The 17,340-nt window shown below is 56.5% G+C and overlaps 6 protein-coding genes across 6 annotated transcripts in view; 2 read left to right on the forward strand and 4 right to left on the reverse strand.

Annotated features, from left to right (window-relative positions):
* Positions 1-3,328: 3,328 nt before the first annotated feature.
* On the forward strand, positions 3,329-4,848 carry CHGG_07946 (uncharacterized protein; the record flags this gene model as incomplete). Its single annotated transcript, XM_001225601.1, has 3 exons — positions 3,329-3,403; positions 4,125-4,140; positions 4,556-4,848. The coding sequence occupies 3 exons, from the start codon at positions 3,329-3,331 to the stop codon at positions 4,846-4,848; spliced, it is 384 nt and encodes a 127-aa protein (XP_001225602.1).
* An 816-nt stretch (positions 4,849-5,664) lies between these two features.
* CHGG_07947 (uncharacterized protein) lies at positions 5,665-7,603 on the reverse strand (the record flags this gene model as incomplete). The annotated part of the gene is made up of 3 exons (XM_001225602.1): positions 5,665-6,962; positions 7,029-7,484; positions 7,549-7,603. The coding sequence occupies 3 exons, from the start codon at positions 7,601-7,603 to the stop codon at positions 5,665-5,667; spliced, it is 1,809 nt and encodes a 602-aa protein (XP_001225603.1).
* A 1,298-nt stretch (positions 7,604-8,901) lies between these two features.
* CHGG_07948 (uncharacterized protein) lies at positions 8,902-9,576 on the forward strand (the record flags this gene model as incomplete). The annotated part of the gene is made up of 1 exon (XM_001225603.1): positions 8,902-9,576. The coding sequence occupies one exon, from the start codon at positions 8,902-8,904 to the stop codon at positions 9,574-9,576; it is 675 nt and encodes a 224-aa protein (XP_001225604.1).
* Positions 9,577-9,698: 122 nt separating this feature from the next.
* CHGG_07949 (T-complex protein 1) lies at positions 9,699-11,631 on the reverse strand (the record flags this gene model as incomplete). Its single annotated transcript, XM_001225604.1, has 6 exons — positions 9,699-9,791; positions 9,853-10,490; positions 10,543-11,133; positions 11,192-11,400; positions 11,474-11,540; positions 11,607-11,631. 6 exons carry the CDS (start codon positions 11,629-11,631, stop codon positions 9,699-9,701), a joined length of 1,623 nt encoding a protein of 540 aa, XP_001225605.1.
* A 1,067-nt stretch (positions 11,632-12,698) lies between these two features.
* Positions 12,699-13,907, reverse strand: CHGG_07950 (uncharacterized protein; the record flags this gene model as incomplete). The annotated part of the gene is made up of 1 exon (XM_001225605.1): positions 12,699-13,907. One exon carries the CDS (start codon positions 13,905-13,907, stop codon positions 12,699-12,701), a length of 1,209 nt encoding a protein of 402 aa, XP_001225606.1.
* Positions 13,908-16,253: 2,346 nt separating this feature from the next.
* CHGG_07951 (uncharacterized protein) overlaps positions 16,254-17,340 on the reverse strand; it is a gene marked incomplete at both ends in the record, with an annotated part of 3,984 nt that continues 2,897 nt past the window's right edge. Inside the window, 2 exons of the mRNA XM_001225606.1 lie at positions 16,254-16,549; positions 16,872-17,186. Of these exons, the coding sequence (XP_001225607.1) occupies positions 16,254-16,549; positions 16,872-17,186 (611 nt within the window). The remainder of the gene's footprint in view (positions 16,550-16,871; positions 17,187-17,340) is intronic.

The raw sequence follows: 17,340 nt of genomic DNA on the forward strand, positions 1-17,340 counted from the left end.
AAGCACCCCCCCGCGTTTTACCTGTCCATTCATCCAGCAAGCGCGAGCATTATCCAAGAGAATGGAACGGCATGGGATGGGTAAGAAACCAAAGAATGTCCCGAAACCTCCCACATGACACGCACGCTGTGGCACCTCGCCAGCGCTAGTGTCGAAGGTCCCAATTCATCAATTCATGCACCACGACGCAGTCGCCGGGTCCTTCGTGGGACAGGAGGATTGACGCTAACCGTTCTCTCAACGCACCCGGCGCTGCACAGTAAGGCCCAGTGGCTCTGTCAGGCCCGGCAGGCAGACTTCGTCATCTCTCGCCATTCTCGCCATCCCAGCGCACCGGATCCGCAGGGGCACCGTCGACGCTCTGCAGCAACCGCCCGGGGATTTTGACGGCCGGGCGGGTTGGTGAAACTGGCCGACCGAACAAGAAACCGGGCTTCGCCGGGCTGGATTACGAAATTCCTCTGTGGCGGGGGTTTTGGATCGGCACCATCTGATCCGGGGTCTCCCTTCTGTTTCTGCCGTTGCCCCGTCAGTGATTGCTTTGCAATCACACCATCGTATCGTGGTCATCGCTGTCGTCGGTGTTTCTGAACCTACCGTCTCAGACAGAGCGCGGGATTCTTGCTCTCGTTTGCAGAGATCTGCAGGGACTCGCAGGAGCCTGTCATCATCGTTAATCTGACTGGAAAGGAAGGGGTCCTACCTGCATCTGCCCTCCCACGCATCTCTTCTTCCCTCGTTGGCTAAGATTGCCTATCTTGCCAGTGCAAGCTCAACTGCGTGCCGCCGAGAAGCATTGGGTGGTGTGGTGGTGGTTGGCGGATGGCACGCACCAAATGCAGCCGGCTTCCTCATTCTGGCAGCCATCCTCCCGATGCTGCAGCAACAGTGTCGGCCGCCAACGCGGGTTGCCCGAAAAGAGGTCCTAGCACGACGCAGTAGCGTCATGTACGCCCGCTCTCTTCGGTGCTCCCCACACACTCACCAACAGCCCAGAGCGAAGTGGTTGCCAACCTCGTCCCCCCATAGGTCGCTCCCCCACGCAAGACGATCTCCGGTTCACACCCACTCTACTCGAGGAGTCAAGCCGACCTCTCCAGCCTCAAATGGACTTTCCCAGCTGCTGCAGGCCGGTGGCGCGCATCTGGGGAGCAGAGGACGGGACAGGTCGAGGCCTCTAGCTGGCTGAAACGGTCTCCTGCAAAGTAGACGATATTCGTTGCTGCCGCAACCTCAACGCAACCTGTGGGCGTTTCTGGCTCCCAATATGCATCCGTTTACGGGACACATCTGCTGCAGAACGACAGCTGATCCTCCATAAGGAGAAAATAGGAGGCCCCCTCGAGGGAAAACAATGACATGCCGACTCGGCCAATTTTTGCCACTCCTCCCCCCTTTTTACGTAGCCGTATCGTCCCTTTCCCCTATTCCTAGCACAGTAACACCCAAGCTATCGCACAATGACCATGCCAAGCAACTCAACAAACGACACCACCACCACCACCCTCCCAAACTGCTGCCGTGCCCCTACCCTGTGCTCCTTTCCCTCGAGGCATACACTAAGCCAATATTGTGCAAGCCAGGACGGGCTGAAGGGGGCGCATGCAAGAGCATGGCGTGCATATCCGCCACGGCCGCCCACACCAGGCCACCACCACATCCTCTCCACAATCCACACTCCACACTCCACACCCTAACCGTCGCTGCGTACCACCCTCCCCCGGAACACTCCCCCCTGACTCAGCCAGTCGGGGGTTCCAGATGGCTAACAACCTGTTTGACCTGTCTTAACTACCGCAACGTATTAAGCAGGCGCTTGGAAGACATGTTAAGAGCAGAAGGGGGTCGGATGCTACCCTACCCGACCGAGCAGAGGGCCCCAGATTCCTCAGTCGCCCTCCCGGATGGTATGCCTAACCTATCCTAGACTAGCTCTGTCTAGTTATCCCGTGATGGGGGCCATGGAGAGGGTTGTGTGTGTTCCGTACTGTGGTGATACCAGAATAGGGGGCGATTACAGGGTTACGATGGGCGCCGGAGAGGGAGGGGGTGGTGAGTCGGGGGGCTGTGATTGGTCTTTCACTGGGTGTATCGTAATGTCGTGTTTTTGTTATGCTTTGTGGTGTTACGCGCTGGGCGTCGTTTAGTGCACTTGCTCGCTCCACGGAGTTATCAGGGGAGAATTGGCCAGCTGACTGACTACGTTTTGGCGCCGGCTGCCCTGGATGTTTCCCCCTGAGGACCCGAGACAGTGTAATTTTTGGGGCCCTCTGGACCTCTGGAAGGGCCGGGGGTGGATATATTGGCATGACTGACGGTTCTGATATCAGATGGGGGAGGGTGGTGATGGGGTGTTGTGGGGTTGCCATCCATCATCTCCCTCGTGATAATAGTCAGGGGTGGCGGACTAAGACTTTATGCGCCATCTTTCTTGGTTTTCTACGGCCCGACTGATCATTCTGTGTTGGAGTTTTTATTGTTCGTCTGCTTAATTGGATGGTCCGGTTCCCTTGAGGCCGCAAGTGTCGATTAGGTCCTTGTTTGAAGCTAGTTTGTTTTGTTTCTGAAGAGTGGCCGTTTGAAAAATGGACCTGGTTGGCGGCCTGTGGCCATTTCGTTTGCTTCTTTTTTCTCTACCCAGAGACAAACATATCAGCGTTGATCTCGACTGTCGACAACCCCCCCTATCTCCTCAAAGTTTAGCCCGCCTGGGTCTGCCTGCCTTGCAAGAATCCGGTTCTCACACCGTCAAGTGATTTCCGGCGCTTGCTTGCTCGTACTTGCTTCCGAGCTGGCCCGGCCGCCGAACGTACCGAGCCATCCCCGGAGTGTGTGTGTGTGTGGCTACTAAGCCCGAGCCTCGCGTGAACCTGCCCCTGCCCAGATTGGAGAGTGGCAAAACGATGAATACTGTGACATTCATCCATCCCCTTTTCGTACCCCCTATCATCAGCTGAGATATGTGTGTCAAGATGCCCCAGTTGGGGATAACATGCCCAGCTGACTTCCCCAAGACGGGGTAACACACTGCCTTAACACAACCTGAAAGTCATGTAACCGCCCGCTTTTTTTTTTCTTGTTCGGGGGTATTCAATGAAATGTCGCACTATCGAGTGTCAACGCTGTTGCCCCCCCCGGGCCACCCCCTCGCCACTCCGCTTGGTGGTGGGAAAAGATGGATGGGGTGAGAATAGGATGGGCTGCTGGGGCGCGGGTAGCGGCAGCATGGGCGTCATGAGGTAATGGACACTCGTTGAGAGGGAATAGATATCATAACATGACAGAAAAGCAAGGCAACTGTGACTACCCGAGGCCCGGCCTGCCCGAGATGGCCGAGCCCTGGTGGCGTCGCTGGGGGCCTGCGGATATCCGCTCTGGTTGTCGGGAGCCTGCCGGATCGTGCGTATGTTTTTTTGCTGCGGCCGTCCGGATCGTTGTGGCTCGTGATACGACGGTGCGAGGGTATGGGCGCCTTGATGGGACAGGTGTGACTGCACGCTTGGTTGTTTATGTTTATGGGGTGTGTACCATTGATGTGACGAGGGGCGTTGGGTTTGCTCCGCTTTAGGTGATGAGGGTACCGTTGAATCGGTGTTCTGTCTCTTGGTTGTTGACTTTTCTCTCGTCCGTATGATGAGCAGGTAACGACGAGTCAGATCACACAACTGCGTGTTTGAAGTGATAGGTCTGGGTCAATCAAATCACATGGAAAGAGGTCATGCTGGTGATGCATGTTTGAAGGGGTTCTCCGGAGAAGAGTCGGTCTGTAGGGCCGGGGTAGCAATACCGATGCCTTCCTAGGTATCTGCTCGCCCACGCCGAAGGTTTTACACTTATATCGGGCCAGTATAATACCTCACTCAGTTCTTCCTGAAGTCAGGCGTTTGAATAGCCTTCCGGAACCTCGATCCGCGTTCCCTCCCCAGTGATAGACATGATTCAATACGCAACCAACCTCATTCCATGCTCCTCAGGGGCCACCAAGAGAGCCATGAGCCTCACACAGACTGCCGATGGAAGCCGGCGTTGCACTTCAAAAGGAAAATTTGCGTTCGCCCCCCGGTTGTGTCCCGCTGACGAGAAATTGTCGGGTCGATGCAACGGACCACAATATTCAAATGTAGGTGGCTCCGGCGCCGTGTAAGTAACACACGTTGAGAGAGGCGAAATATTGGGTGATATGCGGTGCTACAACACCCTTCCTGTCTTCCAGATCATCTTGTGTGATTATGCAGGCCTGTACCTCGTGTATCCTAACGTCCTGTGTGACCAATCTCTTCACCTTCGCCACACATCTAGGCGAGCCTTTTTGGGTCGGCCATGGGGATTAGGAACAAGGGTTGGCTGGGAGCAAGACAACCTTATTCAAGTTCCGAGTTAAGACATTAAGCTCCTGGGTCGACTAGCATTGAGGTTACCTAATGAGTGAAAGGGACTTGCCCTGACCTGGTCTATGATTTGTTTACATGCCCGTGTCAATAACCCCTATTTGATACAGTACCCAAACTTCTCCCAAGCTCTCTTACTTAGCCTACCTACTACATGAACATGGTAGACACACTTCTCAGCAAGTTGAGTAAAGCTGAGAGAGTAAACATTATGGTCACAGCCGGCAACACCCGTATGGAATCTGAACCTTCCATCTCAACTCGGACCCTTTCCGCAGCTTGCCCGTGCACAGGGCACCTTCTCGGCACTATATATACAAGTTCCCGTACGCACACTGTCACCGCCTCCTCACAATTGAAGTTAAACAACGGTTTAGCTCAGCGGTATTGTGAGAAGGACCGGTTGGACACCAATCGAAAGAGGACCGGTTCGACTCCCCCTCGCGGCGCAAAACTCTAAAGAAAAAAGAGTTTTCGTAGCCACCAACCTCCATTCCGCCGGGGAATGGGGCTTGGTGGTGAGCTTTTTGTCTCCACAAGTAGGGTAGTTTTGATGATGGGGAGGCATTTAGAAAGTCGGAATGTAAGAAGTCATTTTCTGATTTTATTTTTTATGATCGACTTCTCCAAGGTAGACTAGAGGGTTAAAATACACACACGTAGTACCTCTAATAATCTTTATCGCCAACCTCTCTTGCCAAAGTAAGCGCAACGCCAGGGTTGCTCATCAAACGATACACATCGCCCACAACAAGCTAATCTGCTACTCCCAATTCACTCCCATGCAACGGTAAAAAGCACGCCATGCTTGCTCCATCAAACTCTGTTTGTAGTCATGTCAAGCCATCTGTACTGTGTGTGTATATTCCCTGCAAAAACAATCTGAGTATGGTATATCCTCCTCGTCCTCATGCGACATGACACAGTTCCATCAACGTCTGGCAACCAACCAAGCATGCAAAAGAGATCCCCGCTGCACGATGGTCACTCATCCCAACAGCTAATTAGTCCTCAAAGACAAAACCACACATGGGGGGATGGTCCACTAATCCCGCCCGGGGAGACCGGCAGACAGACAGACAGCAAAGTCTCCCTCTCTCTTCCCTCCCCGTTTTCCTTTTCCCATACCAACAAACAACAAAAAAGAAAAACCAAATATTCGCTCGCTCCAACTCCAAAAATACAACCCAACAACCCAACAGAACACAACACAACATCAGACATGACATGATATGATAAAACCATCACCAACCCCACCTCCCTTCCACAGCCCCAACTAATACACACTCCCCAAAATACTCCGATTCTCCCTCTCCTCCCTAGCCAACACCTGATCCGCCTCATCCACCATCTCGCGCGTCAACTCAGACCCGCTCTCCTCATCCGCTTCGCAGGAGGCAGCCCCATCCCCACCAAGCCCCTTTCCATTTGCACAATCAGCTTCATGCTCGCAATCCGCCTCGTGCTCCCCGTCGCTGCTATGGTGATCGCCCAGCCGGTTGGCGCGCGTGCCGCGGCCCATGCGGGACTGTTCCCTGTGATGGTGGTGGTGGTGGAAGTGTTTGTGGGGGCGGTGGTGGAGCGGAATGGCCGAGGCGGGGATGCCGAGAGCGGTGGTGGTGGTGGCGGTGGTGGTTCCGGTGGCGGGCCGGCTGCCGTTGGTGACGGGACTGGATGTGCTGGTGGTGGAGGAGGAGGGGGAAGGGGTGGCGAGGGCGGCGGCGCGGCGGTGGGCGTTGTCGTCGTCCGAGTCAGCGTCGTCGCTGCCCGCGCTGTTGTGCCCGCTGTAGGTGCCGCCGAAGTCGCGGCCGACGTGGAGTTGGGTGATTTCCAGCGGGCGTGGTGGGATGTTGGGGCTCTTGAGCCGCGAGCGGAGGCGGTCCTCGACTGAGATGAAGGAGGGGGTGCCGTCGGGGCTGGAGACGACTTCGTCGCGGGCTTTGGTCACGTCGATTTGGGGGCCAGTGACAGTGAACTCGGGCGCGTCGCTCATCTCGTCGGTGGTCTGGGACTGGAAGCGCTTCGCGGCTGGCCGGCGGCTGACGAGGGTCTGGCTGTTGGCCGTGCCGTTGAATGATGGGTTGGTGATGCCGTGGGTCGAGCTGGCTGCGGCGCCGTTGCCGTTGGGCACGGCGGTGCTGTTGCTGCCGTTGCTGCTGCCGTCCTCGCTCACGGCTAGGCCGACGGCGTGGTTAGAGATGATACTGTCGCTCTTCACGAGGTCAGCCAGCGTCTGGCGGATCTTGAAACTCTTGTCGTGATCACAACCATTCGGACAGCCGCCCCAGCGACGTCGGACCTCAACCGTGGCAGCGCGCGCGAGCGTGGAGACGTCCTTACTTTTCCCGTTCTCCTTGGCATTCTCGTCCTTGTTCTCGACCAGCTCCTGCGCGCGCTCCTTCTTCAGCTCGGACCATGTCCGCAGGTTGTTCTCGAGTATGTATTTGCCGCTGTCGTCGTTGCGGCGCATGATGAGGAACTCGCAGTGGTTGACGTTGCGTAGATCCTCAAAGCGCTCGACACTGTAGTGGTACCACTTCATAAGGAAGACGCGGGACATGAGGCCGTGGGTGACTGGGGTTGGTGATCGTCAGCTTGTGTACTCTTCGAAGAAAAGGAGGGTGTGAGGGGTTCGCTCACCTAAAACGCAGACACTCGCAAAGTCCTCCTCGCCAAACTGGCGCCACAAGCTCTCGTTGAAGCCACTAATACGGTCATAGGCGTCGGCGGCGCTCTCGCCGTTGGGGATGCGGTAGAAGAAGTGGCCGTAGTCTGCGCGCTCTTGCCACATGCGCTCCATCTCGGCGCTACATGGCTGGAAGTTGCCAAAGTCCTGCTCGCGCAACCGCGGCTCCTCGTACACCTTGATATTATCACGCTTGAAGGGGCTCGGCTCGGGATCGTCGCTGGTCAACGTCGCTAGGATACCCTCGGTGGTCTCTCGCGTCCTACGGTAAGGACTTGTGAAGAAGTGTAGCGTGTCGTCCTCGCGGAGCATCGTTCGCAGGCGGCGGCCCGCCTCGTATGCCTGCTGCCATCCGTCTTGTGTAATTTTGACCCGGTGGTCAGGGATGGTCTGGTGGATATCGCGGTTTTCTGGAGAGCGGAAGTTGGTTAGCCAAGCTGCATTTCCGGTCCTGGCCTGAGACATGTCACGTACTGTTGCCCTCGGACTGGGCGTGCCGGACTAGGATGATAAGTCTTGGTCTACCCATGGTGAATCAATGGGCCTCGAAGATAATCGAGTATGGTTTCAGTGCTGTAGAAGCTAGAGTAGGTGATCGTGTGCTCAAAGGTAGGGTAAGGAGCAACACGGGGCAGCTCGAGTTTGTTTCAAAGTAGCCGATAGCGGGGCAACGGCACAGTCAAAAAAGGTGCGATCTTGGAGTTGTTCGTGTTTGGAATGTGTTTGGAAACCGTAGAATATACAGCGAACAAGAAGGTATGATATGCAATTCCTTTTTACCCCAGTAAAAACAGTCATCGACTCATCCAGAGCTCTGGGTCAGCTGCCTGGTACAAGCCTGGGACAAGCCTGAAGAAGCCGCCATTCAGCGGCGTCTGGGAAAGGTATTACCAATGCCCAGGCCGAGGGGCTTGGACGAGTTGGGCATTGAGTGCCCCGCGGACCCACTTACTTACAGGGCCTTTTTATTTTTTCTGCAAGTTGTTCCGCGCGCTTCGCAGCGTTTCCCAGCGTTTCTCAGCGTCTGATAGCAGATCAATGTACGGTTGGTGCCATCGGATGCAGTGATCTTAGCTTTATTGAGTGCAGTGCAGGACGGGAGGGGATTGCGAGTGCATCTCAGAGTGCAATGGGATGATGGGATGATCTTTTTGCTGCCAACTGCTTGTCGCCTGAAGTTCACGCCACTTCTGGTGTCACCCTGGTCTGGACGTTGGTGCAAGCGTGCAGCTGCCCTGGCACTACATGGGTGCCTGACCGCCAACGAATCAGATGACCCGCAAAGTCCCAACGGCGGCGCAGGGCTGCGGTCGGCAGTTGCCGCTGGTCGCTTGCACTTTCCTCGATGCTCTCAAACAAGCGCCCAGCTTCCGGATTGGCTGCGGTTGGGTGTGGAGGGCACGGCGGCGGCGGCTACACAAGCGCTGAGGGCTCTCCACAAGTGCATCTCGTATTCTCCATTTGTCCATGATTTCCATTCCATGTGAACCTCTGTACATACTGTGTAATCTGGACCTCGGTCTTACTGCGCCACACTACTTGTATTAATGAGTTATGATAATTGTGGCTAGAGTGGCTGAGACCCCAAGTCTTGCCAAGCCTGCTGCCAAGTCTGCTCTCGAACCACACCGGCCCACTTAAATTTCCACCTCTTCGAGCGCCAGTCGCGTCGCAACTCAGCCTCGAACTCGAACTTGACGCAAACCAGCCAACTAAACACCAAAACACCACACCACAACCAACCATCCCTCTCCTCACAACAACTCCCACCAACCAACAACAAACCCCTCCAACAAATAATAAAAAACAATCCACCCACCCAGCACAATGACCAACCTCCCTCCCGCCAAACGCCGCCGCGCGCTCTCCCCCCACGCCTCGCAAGCAACCCACCTCGCAGCCCTCTTCTCCAACCCAACCCAAGAAATCCGCCTCCCCCCGCCCACCTCCAGCACCACCCCAGCCAACTCCCGCAAACCGCTGCCGCCGCCCCCCGAAATTGTTACGAACGTGCAAGGGTCCTCGGCCGGCGCCGGGTCGGGTGAGTTCCACGTGTACAAGGCGGCGCGGCGGCGCGAGTACGAGCGGCTGCGGCAGATGGACGAGGATCTGGCGAGGGAGCGGGCGGGCAGCGAGTTTGAGCGGCGGAGGGCGGAGAGGGAGCGGGAGGATGAGGAGAGGACGAGGAGGAATCGGGAGAGGAGGGAGAGGAAGAAGAAGAAGGGGAAGGGGGGAAAGGGGAAGAAGGGGGGGGAGGGGGGTGGAGATGGGGATGGGGATGGGAAGGGGGATTCGCCGAAGGGGGAGGGTGGAGGAGTGGGGGTTGCTGCTGTCAAGGGAGGGGAGGGGGAGGTGGGAGGTGATACTGGTAACAAGGGGGGGAAGGATGGGGACAAAGAAAATGGCGAGGGGGGGACGGGCGCGGACGCGGACACAGGCAAAAAACAGGAAGCCCCTGTTGTGGCGGACGGCCCGGGGGCTGTTATCCACGACGATGACTGAGGAGGGAATGTCACGACGACTTGAGCAACTCGCTGATCGGCCTTTTTTATCTACCTACAAGGACCTTTTTTTCCTCTAATAGGGTATTATGCTGGCCTAATAACACAGTGGCCTTACGGCCTCTACTCATCGATACCGCCGCCGCCGGTGCCAACGCCGGGTTGCAGTTTCTTAGCGCTGCAGATATCGTCTACTCTCAACAAAAGACAGGCGGACTGGAAATGATTGTCAGCATACAGTTTGTGAAACCGTAGAACTCTATCCAGTGTCACATACCTCAATTGCCGTCTTCATGCTCTGCACCTTGATCGCCTCGGGCTCCCACACGCCATAGTCCTTCATGTCCACCAGCACGCCCGTGTCACCGTTGACACCCCACGAGCTCTTGCCCTCGGCGTGCTTGGCCCGCAGGTCCGTCAGCACACGAACGGGGCTCTTGCCCGCGTTCTGGATCAGCGTCCGCGGGATGACCTCGAGCGCTTCGGCGACGGCCTTGTACGGCCACTGCTGGACGCCCTCGATGCTCTTGGCCATCTGAGCTAGGCGTACTGACACGGCCATCTCGGTGGCGCCGCCGCCGGGTGACAGACGGGGGTGGAACAGGACGTTGCGCGCGACGCCCATGGCATCGTGCAGGTTGCGCTCGATCTCGTTGAGCACGTCCTTGGACGGCCCGCGGAGGAGCACTGTGCAGGCCTTGGGCGACTTGCACTTTGTTAGGAAAGTAAAGTACTCGTCGCCAATCTTCTCAATCTCGAACAGCCCGCACTCGGTGCCAACGTCGGACTCCTGCAGGTCCTCTACCCGGTTGACGATGGTGGCACCTGTCGCCCGCGCTATCCGGTTGTTGTCTGTCTTGCGTACCCGCCGAAGCGCGGTTACGTTACCCTTCATGAGGTAGTGCTGTGCGAGATCTAAAAGGTGGCGTCAGCATGAGTAGAATGTAAAGCACAAGGGAAAACGTACCTGAGACACCCTTTTCCGTAATGACTAGATCCGGGTTCAGCGCGAGGATGTGCTCGCACATGGCCTTAACCTGCTCCTCCTCGATCTGGAGGATGCGGTTCCAGTCCTCTTCCTTGGTAACTTCGATATTTGTTTGTGACTCGCCCTTCTTGTACTCGAGCGAGCAGTCGAGCAGCACGATGCGCGGGTTCTCGATCTTGCGGCGCATTTTGGGGTGCGTGATGTCCTTGTTGAGCATGACGCCGTCCAGCACACGACTGTCCTCGATTTCGCCACCGGGAACCTTCTCAACACGCGCGTACCGCTTGATGTCGACCTCGCGCTTGCCGTTGCCCACCTCCCACGTCACGGTGCGCACCGCCTTGAGCGCTAGGCTGCACATCAGCTCCGACCACCGCGACACGAACTTGGTACCGATCGACGACGAGATGAGCTGGTGCATGGCATTGTCGTCGTTGATGTCAATCGGGAGAGAGATATCTTCGATAATTTGGAGCGCGTCCTTCAGGGCCCGCTTGAAGGCCGAAATGATAATCACGGGATGGATGTTGCGTTCGAGTTGGGGGAGTGCCTGAGCTAAGATCTCGCCAGCTGTTTCCTCCTCATTAGCAAGCATACTATGACGACAGTCTCCGTGTAGCCAACTCACCCAGGATAATAACAGTTGTTGTTCCGTCGCCCACCTCCTCGTCCTGCGTCCGGCTCAACTCAATCATGCTCTTGGCGGCGGGGTGCGACACCTCGATTTCGCGGAGAATCGCGTGGCCGTCGTTGGTGAGGACGATGCCGCCCATGGGGTCGAGCAGCATCTTGAGCATGGCCTTGGGGCCGAGGCATGACCGGATGATATCGGCGACACTGGTTTGGAGGGGTAGAGTATCAGCATGTGGGGTTATAGGGGCATCGATGCGGGGCGGGATAGCGAGCATACGTTTTGGCGGCGGCGATGTTCGATAGTTGGGCTTTCCTTCCGGTCTGCCTCTCACCGCTCTGGGTGTCTACGAGGAAGAGTTCATATCAGCGGGGAGATCGCAGAGGAACATAGCGGGGAAACCTGGACGTACTCATCACCAAGACAGGGGCCTGCATTTTGCCTGTCTTTGGCTTTTTGCCTTGATTTTTCTGGTATCGGTGGTAGTTCTTATGGTACAGGTTGTCCAAAAGACCGAGATGAAGAAGGGCGGTGAAAGTTGTGGGAGGCACCGAGATTATGGATTCGCGTTTGTAAGTTCCAGGTTGTCGGTTCTCTGTCGTCGCCCAGGCAGCTCGCTGCTCAAGGTGGGATGCCCCGAAAAGTTTAGAAAATCGGACCCACCCGAGCTTGGTCCGGGCCTGAAGCGGGGCAGCCGGATCAACAAAGCCTCCGCCTCAGAGGAACAACACCTGCCAACAGCTCGCACGGAGGTAGGCTACAAATCTCCTGAACTTGTTGATGCTCAGTAGATGGTTTCCTTTCTAGAAATATTGAGACCTCTAGTACAATAGTATTCAACATAACAAAAGTCGCTAGAGTAGCAGTAAATACGCGGACAACGTCTGGTGTCAGATCAGACCAGCGGTCAGTCTACTCTTGGATCCATCCCTACACGTACAACACTCAACATTCACTCCACTGTGAGTCCCTGATCTCGTCAAATCTTGCTTGATACATGCCCATCAATTCCCAGCACCCGCATCCCCAAGCCTCACGTAAAGGACAACCTTCTGTAACCCCTCCCCGCTGTTTCCCTGAGTATTGCTGATGGAAATCAGCCCCTCAAACCCATCACTACCCCTACCCAGCCGGCCTCGGACCCAAGCTACCTTTTTTCGGTATCCCGTAGCTCCCCCGCAACCCAAGTCCCTGGGCGCCGTAGCCCCATGGCAACCCTTATATGCAGAAAACAGAAATATACGGAGAATAAAAAAAGGAAAGCAAGTTGAGCGACGGTGACCCGCGGATTTTTAGATCCGGGATATTAGGTCTTAGTAAAGATTGCCGTATGGCCTCTTCGTAAACGCCGAAATGTAAGAAGAATGGAACAGGCGATTGTTGCAGTAAGAGCATTTGTATGAGAAGCAAATGAAAAATAACGCTGGCCCATGTCGCAAAGGTATCATCTAACGAAAACGAACCGGTGATATCGACGTTAGGATGGCTTGTCGATTTGTGCAGATCAGAAATTTTGCGAGATGCCAGCAGTTTGCTGCGGATAATGCGAGGAGTTCTCGATGCGCGTGTTTCTCCTGGCTGTCACGTCCCGGATGACCGGCGAGCCGCCGGCATCGGTAGGTTGGGGGCCATACCCATTGTCCGTATAGGGGTTTCCGCTGCCATACTGGTCGTAGTATTGGTTGCCAGCGCCCGCACCACCCCCACCCCCTCCGTAGGCGACACCGATAGGACCGTCGCCAGAGCCGTCGGATCGGCCAGCGGCGCTATAAGACGACGAGGCGTTGGAGGGACCGCGGCGCACATCGGCACGATTATTGGCGGCCGACGGGCCCATTGCCCCCAGAATCTCGCCCTCGGGAGACGGAGGCGCATCGCCCATGAGGGGCTCGCCGGAGCGAGCGTCGGCCCTGGTGGGCGAAGCAGCGTCGGAATAAGAGGCGCCGGCACCGCCTGACATGGTCGTCGATGCTTTCCTTGTGTTCGAGCCAGCAAGCGTGGTGGAGCCCCAGCCCCGGTAGCCCGTCGGACTATCCTCCCTCATTTCGTAAGCAGTGCCCGCAACAGCGGGGATCGTAGGGTCGGCATTGGGGTTGTAGCCGTAGTCCTCGACCTCCTTGCGTCTCTGCTCCTCGGCGTCCTTGCGCTGCTTCCTCCTACGCCACAAGAAAATACCCAACAGGAGCAGAATAGCAACAGCCGCGATGGGAACAACTACGGCAACGGCGGTCCTCGCACTGCCGTTCAGCCCCCCACTTGGCTCATCAGTGGGATCGATGGTGGAACCCGTTGTTGACGTGGCTGAGGTCGATGGGTCGCCGGTGGGCTGGCCCGTGGGATTGGAGGACTCGGTAACCGTTGTATATATTGTGCTCGTTGGTGGCGGGTCATTATCATCAGGGGTTGAGGAGCTTTGTGGTGGTGGTCTCGAAGTTCTGGATGTGGGCGGAGGGTCCTCTGAACTAGTAGATTGAGGAGGGGGAGGTGAGTTGGTTGTTGACGGTGGCGACGGATCCTCCGAAGATGATGTCGAGGATGGCGGAGGGGGTTCCTCCGAGGTTGATGTTGGGGGTGGTGGAGGCTCAGATGTAGACTCAGGCGGATCTGGCACCGACGGCGTCGACGACGGCACGTCGTCGCCCGCGCTTGTGTCGTTCGACATGACAAATATTTGGCGGCTAAGCCGTGGAAAGTTTCTGTACGGAATTGGCATGTTAGTGGTGAATTGCGCGGCATGGCATAATCGAATGCGTTACAATACGTTAGAGGAAGGAGTGCAGGAGGGAAAAGGTCATTTCATTCATTGCACCTATAACGGTGATGCGAATCAACCTACTTCGCGCTGCAGCGCTAAGAGGATGAGTGCAGCTGTGAGCTGCTTCAAAGAGAGACAAGCTGTGTCAAACTACTAACCTTCAAAGCAACGGCGAGGCCAACGATGGTCGCAAAACTGGATAGCACGGGCGCAAGTGCTCAAGCGACAGCGAGATTTGGATCTGGCGCAGAAAGGGGGTGTTTGAGAAGCAAAGCAGCGAGACCGAATGGATTGGCTCAGGGCGCGACGGCTCGGCGTGGACTGGGCCACTTGGCGTCTGATCTCTGCCTGCAGTCGGGCGTCGGCGCCGCGGGACTAGCAGCCCTAGGCGCTGGAAGCGAAAACAGGCGCGCGGCGAGAAAACGGAAGACCGGCGCTTGGGAGTGACGTTTGACGATGCCGTCTCGTGTCGTCAAAATAGGTGACCCGAGAGAATGGAAAGTGTGAAAGACAAGGTGGTGGGCGGGAAAGGGAAAGAGGACGCTGAGCTGACAGTGCGAAATTGCAGGAAATTGAGCGCAGCTTTCTATTTCCGCCGAGATCCCAGGGTGCGCTTGGACATGCATCTGGCAGCTGCAGGGGCTGTGCGGCCAGCACGCCCAATCCGGCGAAGCGGCGAGAACGGTACGCAGACCCGCAGGCGATGACCACGCGCCAATTGTCCCACGTCGCGATGGGAAGCCGACCCGAAGATACGTTGCTTGTGGCGGAGGTGCACGATAGCCGGTTTCTCTACACAGCATGGATTTGCTCTGGTGTCTCGGCGGTCGATCTCCCAATTTCTCCCCGGCACAGAATCGAGCTCGCGACTCTTGTCTTGCTCTCGTTGTCGACGAACCTGCAAAATCAGTGGTTCGGACGAGGTGAACTGGCCCGGCCTGTTCCTGCGCTAATTCGGCTAGGCTTGTTGGGCGAGGTGGGGCTGAATCTCCGCAAAACCTCTGGGCAAGGTAAACGGTTGAATTCTCTCCGGGACCTAGGAGCTTGGTTAAAGTAAGAAAGGACAGAAACAGAAGCGGAGGACCCCAAGAGAGCTTGACGAGAGCTGGATCCGACGGCAAAGCTTGTGGCCATGTGAAATGCAAAGACTTTGCTTGTTTGGCGGACTCAAACAAATGAAATATCGAGTCAGGCAAATCAGGGCCCGTGTAAGCTCGGGACGATCGGGTACCCTCAGTTTTGTAAGGTGGACGTATCTTCACAGTACCGGACACAGTGTCAATAGGTATTAAGTCCCGCCGGACGGCCTGATGGCGCTGAGTAACTTGCTCTCTCACCATGACCCTTTCGTTGACGCCTCACACGATAAACTTTTAATGGAGGAACCTGCAGTTTCTCATTTCAACTTTTTGCAATCGCTCGTCCGATCAATTGCAAGTAACCACTCGCGCGGATTTTAAGTGCGGGGCAGCAACATACATATAGCAAGGATTGCCTGTTCAATCAAGACCCAGCCGTTGAACTTTTCCCCTTCTTCTTTCGCTCCAATGGGAGAGGGTCGCAGAGTGCCAAAACCTCGTGTTGAGCGCACAAACAAGTGGAGGCCCCCGACCTGATCAACGATTCGGCAACAACCTCTCCCAAGGAGGCTGTGTCCCATCTTGGCAAGCAGCGGAGCGCATGATCTTTGTTCGCTCGAGACGAAACACAGCACCGTTCAGCTCGAAACACAGGACACACGGAGAACCAGATTATTACACGACATTGCGGCTGGACAACCCCGCATGTTTGCAGCTTTTACTTATAGAATGAAGGTGAAAAGAGATCAGCCACGAGCGCGTTAACATTCTGGTCAACATCAGCTGCGTCAGCAATCAAACAAATGAATGACCGGTCCAGCTTCGTAGATGAGGACTCATGGCCCCCCATCTAACCCTAACCCCAATTGAATTACACCATCAACAACTGCCATCACTGGAATATTTGGCTTGTCTTCGACCGCATAGATAGACAGATAGGTTGAGGACACAGCGCCACAGATAGTTCAGAACCCAGATGATATTGACCTCTCAAATGTACATTTTAGCCACTACGCCATCATCCATCCAAACCATGATATCCCTCCCTCCACCTGCCCAAGAAACCAAACAAGACCTAGACACAGCAAGTTCTCGACACCCACCACCACATATACACAATACAGTGCCATATACCGCCGCCCTTATTCCATCCCCTTTCATCTTTGCATAGGTACATATATTACCAACCCACTCAACCTCACCCAACTCCATGATAAACACCCCCCTACTTCAACCCAAACCCCTCACTCTCCCCCACCGCCCTCCACAGCACCTCCACAAACCTCTCGCGGTCCGTCGCCCGCCACAAGCCGACCGAGTTGAAGCAGGTGCGCGCGGTGGGGAAGCGCCCACACTCGTCGCCGAGACACGCCACACGTATGGCCAGCGACGCCGCCCCCAGCGCGGGGAGCCGGTCACTGCCCGTGATGAAGGCCAGTAGGCGCCGCTGGTCGCGTGCCGGGGCGGTCTGGAAGGCTTCCCAGAACCAGCGGATGGTGGGCTCTTCTTCTTCTTCTTCGGCTGCTTCTCCGTCGTTGTCGCCTTGTTGCTCCGCGGGGCTGGTGGCAGTGTTAGTGGCCGTGTTGCTGGTGTTACCCGCCCCCCGCGGCCGCCGCCAGCCATCATACACGGCGACCGCACGCAACGCAGCAACATCCAGCGGCGCGCCATCCGACACCCCCGCGGAGCCACGCACCAACAACTCAATTTCCTCGGGCCGAAAAAGCGACAGCGCCCCCCCACCACCACCACCACAAACGGTATAAAACCCCCTCTTGAACGGCTCAAACTGTCTCGCCACCGACCCCTCCAGCCGCATGGCGCACGTAAGGCATCGACATACTCGCGGCGGGTTGGCATTGGTGACGGCGCGGCGGTCGCCGCGCGGGGCAGAGTGGGGCGCGGTCGACGGCGCACGTAGCGCGCGGCGTCGACGGCAAATACCAGCCCGAAGGTCTCCTCGACGTCGCCGTCGTAGTCGAGGAGTTGGCGGAGCCCCGCGCGCGAGGGTGGGGGCGGTACTCGGCGAGGTCGTCGAGGGTGTAGGTCATGGGGGGGCGGGGGTGGGTGGTGGTGTGGGTTGTTGTTGGGGTATAGGGGGGCAGCGGGGGCGGCCGGCGAGGAGTCTGCGGAAGGCTAAGGTTGGGAGGGGCATCTCCTAGGATTGTCTGAGTTGGTAGATTGGCTATGCCGAGGACTATCTCCTACCAAGGAAGAATTGCTCCGAAGGGTTTCGAGCTGAGTTGGGGTTGAAGTAACAATAATTCTAATCTTTCTCGGTAAAATGAACTTGCCTGGGTCAAAGTAGGTGG

Source organism: Chaetomium globosum, genomic scaffold (assembly GCF_000143365.1).
Source record: "Chaetomium globosum CBS 148.51 scaffold_5 genomic scaffold, whole genome shotgun sequence".
Taxonomy (NCBI): domain Eukaryota; kingdom Fungi; phylum Ascomycota; class Sordariomycetes; order Sordariales; family Chaetomiaceae; genus Chaetomium; species Chaetomium globosum.